The sequence below is a fragment of the Brassica oleracea genome, chromosome C2 (assembly GCF_000695525.1).
Source record: "Brassica oleracea var. oleracea cultivar TO1000 chromosome C2, BOL, whole genome shotgun sequence".
Taxonomy (NCBI): Eukaryota; Viridiplantae; Streptophyta; class Magnoliopsida; order Brassicales; family Brassicaceae; genus Brassica; species Brassica oleracea.
Window position 1 is genome coordinate 25,527,461 of NC_027749.1, and position 3,906 is coordinate 25,531,366.

At 37.0% G+C, this 3,906-nt stretch overlaps 1 protein-coding gene across 1 annotated transcript; it reads right to left on the bottom strand.

Moving 5' to 3' along the window:
* Window positions 1-277: 277 nt before the first annotated feature.
* LOC106323841 lies at window positions 278-1,285 on the bottom strand. Its single transcript, XM_013761900.1, has one exon. The coding sequence runs from the start codon at window positions 1,283-1,285 to the stop codon at window positions 278-280; it is 1,008 nt and encodes a 335-aa protein (XP_013617354.1).
* Window positions 1,286-3,906: the final 2,621 nt, after the last annotated feature.

The following is a 3,906-nucleotide window of genomic DNA, read 5'->3' on the forward strand; positions in this document are numbered from 1 at the left end:
TAAAAATTATATAACTTATTAATATCAAATAATGAATAATATCAACTAATGAAACTATTTATAAATATAGAAAATCTATTTTTGTTAATTAAGAAATTTTTAAAACAGAAGTAAATACAGTCCTCATTACCTTCAGCATCTAGCATATCTCCATCTTGTTGATCCACCAGCTCCATGTCATGTAAAGCCTCGATGATTTGGTCCTTAGCTCCCGAAGGTTTCGTTTCTCTCAATGGAGAGAACGTGAGAGAACGAGCATCTCCTCTGGCACGAAGAGTTACATTCTCCACCATAGGCGTGTTCCACCATCTCTAATGGTCCGATTGTATTCATGACGGCGTCGCATGACCCTATCACTGTGATGACCTTGTTGATCTATGTCCTCCCAAGCGCGAGACTTAGAGCCCCTGTTCTCATAATTGCTCCCACTGAAGTTGGTACGTAGATCATCTCGTGTAGGTTGCGAAGAGGCGTATCGATGTTGTGGTTCCTTTCCCATCAGCGAAGACTGACGAGAGGATTGCTGCGAGGACTGCGTGTGTAACATCTGTTCTTGAGGGAGCTGTACACGCGAGAACACGCCTGGTCGCTCTAGCCGTGGTTGGATCCTTGCTCTGATGTCAAGAGAGGGGCAATATCCCTTTTCATGAGACATCATTCCACAGATAGTACAATGCTTGAACAGCATATCATACTTAATCTTAATCGTAACCTCGTCACCTTCATACTCAACCTTTCTTGAGAACTTCAAGGGCCGGCGAGAGTCTACCTCGATGAGCATACGGCCCTCAGTTAGCTCTAGAGTATCTATATGACCAATGCGTCCCCCTATGTTCCTCAGGTTTGTGTCTGTCCACAGATGTAGAGGAAACCCAATCAGGTGAACCCAAAATGGAATGATCCATGGGTAGTCGTCGTGAACGATAGGTTCCCAACGAACAAGTACGAACATACAAAAGTTGTAATGAAATGGCCCCTGCCTTATAACAAAGTTTAGATCCTCCTCTGATGTAAAGTTAAGCAAAAATTTCTCATTCCCTAGATCATTTGCCGTGATTTTGTCAGCCAAACCCCATTGAGCTGGCATTGTTTGAAGGAGCTTCTCCACACTCTGTTTTCGGTGGTTAAGAATCTTTCTGATCAGAGAGAGGCCGAACTCCTTGATGAGATAGGAATCATCACGATCCAACAATTTAATTGGCGCATCATCATCATCTTCGTACATGATCCCTTTACCCTTAGCATCGGCCTGATGAGCCGACTTCATGCGAAACGAAGGTCCCATACAACGATATGGAACGAGATAGACCAATGAGTGTAAATCAAACCAAGGCGATCCCGTTAGAGAAACACACACGCAATACGAGCGCAAAGCTTATGAATAATGAGCGTCAATGGACGTAGAAATCAGAGTGATGATATTTCAATGGAAATAATCGATCAGATCTGACAACCCCCCTTGCTATCTCCGCAAACCCTAGCCTTTAGATACCAGACCGTGTCGACAAAGATCGTACACGACTGATCAGGTCTAAGATCGTAAACGGTGGACGCGACAAAGATCAAGTACACGACTGGAGTTTCTTGAAGAAGACGCCACCGGTGAACCAGGGGAAAACAAAGAGAAAACAGAAGGGCCACAAGGAGTGTCGAGAGTCTACCTAGTGATGTTGACGAAGCCGCCGTAAGAATCAGCGATGCTCAGATCTGAAAATCACCTTCCCCATAGCCCTAGCCCTAGCCGCTCTTTTTTCAATCAATGTTAGTTACTAAGGAGTGATTAAACAGTATTTTATATATAAAGATATATATAAAGATATACACTATATAAATATCTCCCATGATCATACATGGTCCACAGAAATACTTTCTAAAAACGCCACATTGATATTCCAATAACTCCCCATCATTTGTCATTTAAACGACTAAGGGCCCGACTGGTTTAAACGCAGAGGTTGCGGTTGCGGATGCGGGAGTTTGCGGATGTAGATGGTTGCGGTTTCAAGCGTTATTAAGCGTTTTGTATTACTGGTACAATGTTTAAAAATTGTTGCGTTTGCAGGATATTTGTGACTGTTTGATTATAAGATATTGCAGCGGTTTACTAATAAATTACCTATATTAACATATTATAACAATATAAAAATATAAACACATACTATTGTAATAAAATATAATAATTATAAATATAATATGATTAATATAAATATTATTTTTATTTATAAAAATTTTAAATTAGTTGAAAGTTATAATTTTAATAAAATTTGTTTTAAAAATTTATATTAAATATTTTAAAAAATATTTTATTTCGTTTTATATATGTGTATATCTTTATATATATGTGTGATATAAATGTTTAAAAATTCATGTTACAAAAAAATGTTTACAAATTCTAATAAATAGTTAGTTTAAAGTTTTTATAAAAAAAATTATGATACTGTTTGTGAATTTTAATTAATATATATTTTTTTATTTATAATATTTCTATTTTAAAATTTTAATTTTAAAATATTTTGAAAATAATTTATATTTATTTTTTCACCCGCAACCGTCCGCAACCGCCCGCAACCGCAAACGCTAGCTGGAACCAACTTTTGATTTTAAGAGGTTTGGAGCGGTTTGGAGCGACTTGTAGCGGTTTGTATGATTATTTTGAAACGCTGTCAACCGCTACCAACCGCAAAAACTGCGTTTGTGGGTCGTAGCGGAAAAAACGGTCGGGCTCTAAATGTTAACAACTCCAGTTCATCCCCAAAGGTGATCAAACTCCTTTCGTGGACTGAAATTTTCAACAAGGACTGGAAAACAACCGGTAGTAGTACTAAATAAAGAAATCAAAAATATACAAAGTACAATAATTTAATTAATTATAATGTGTCGAAGATATGTTTAAAATAACATTTTGATTAAAATATGATGGATAAATGACAAAAATTTGTAATTCAACAACAACTAAGATTCAATATAAACAACTCAGTCAAAAAACAATAATAATAATAAACTCAGTATTAGTTAAATCATAATCTCTTGGTTATGAGATATCCACAATCTGGTTCATAACACTCCCCCTTGGATGCCATAACCATTTAGAGCTTGAAATGTGCTTTAATGTTGCATCATTAAAACCTTTCCAGGAAAACCCAATTGGGACAAAACCATGGTGAAGGAAAAAAAGTACAACACACATTACTCTCCCTGATTTGGACATTACTAAAGGTCCCTTGGACCTCTCCAATTTTCTGCAATCCGTGGGTGATGAAGATCTTGGGCAGAATATGCTTCGTCCTCGAACATGATAGTTAGTTCTTCTTTACCATCGGCCATGCCACAATCTGATCGAACATATTGAGTCATCGACCTCAAATACACACACACGAAATCTTGGATGATGTTGCTGTGATATGCGTGTACCACCATGTGTAAAACATAACCTGTCTGAAAACAAATCAACAAAACCAAATAACCCCTCTTTGGGCTGGTTAGTATAAAATAAACCAAAATCAAAGCCTTCTTCATCGTATTTCTTATGGACCAATCAGATCAGTGTCTAAAACAAGACTTCTGCATCGTCCATCTCAGGATTAAATGGACTTCTTTATCGTCCACCTTTGGACTGAATGGATCAGTATCCAAAACAAGTGATCTCACGTCCATGTACTAGATAATAGGTGAGACTGATCCATATTAAATCTTTTGAGTACCATTTTCTGTAAATACTATTTGATGCACAAGGATTTCATTGTTAATGTACTCAAGCTGTATTCCAAACAAAACTTTGTTTTCCAAGATCTTTCATCTCAAACTCTTTCTTGAGATATTCAACTGTTTGAGAAAGTGTATCCAGAGGTTCCTAAGATATTCAGATCATATACTTTGATGATTATCAATATTGTTCTCGAGAACTTG

What these genes read in the sequence shown, in the direction of transcription:
- LOC106323841 (XM_013761900.1), bottom strand. Translation starts at nt 1,285, where the DNA reads ATGGGACCTTCGTTTCGCATGAAGTCGGCTCATCAGGCCGATGCTAAG.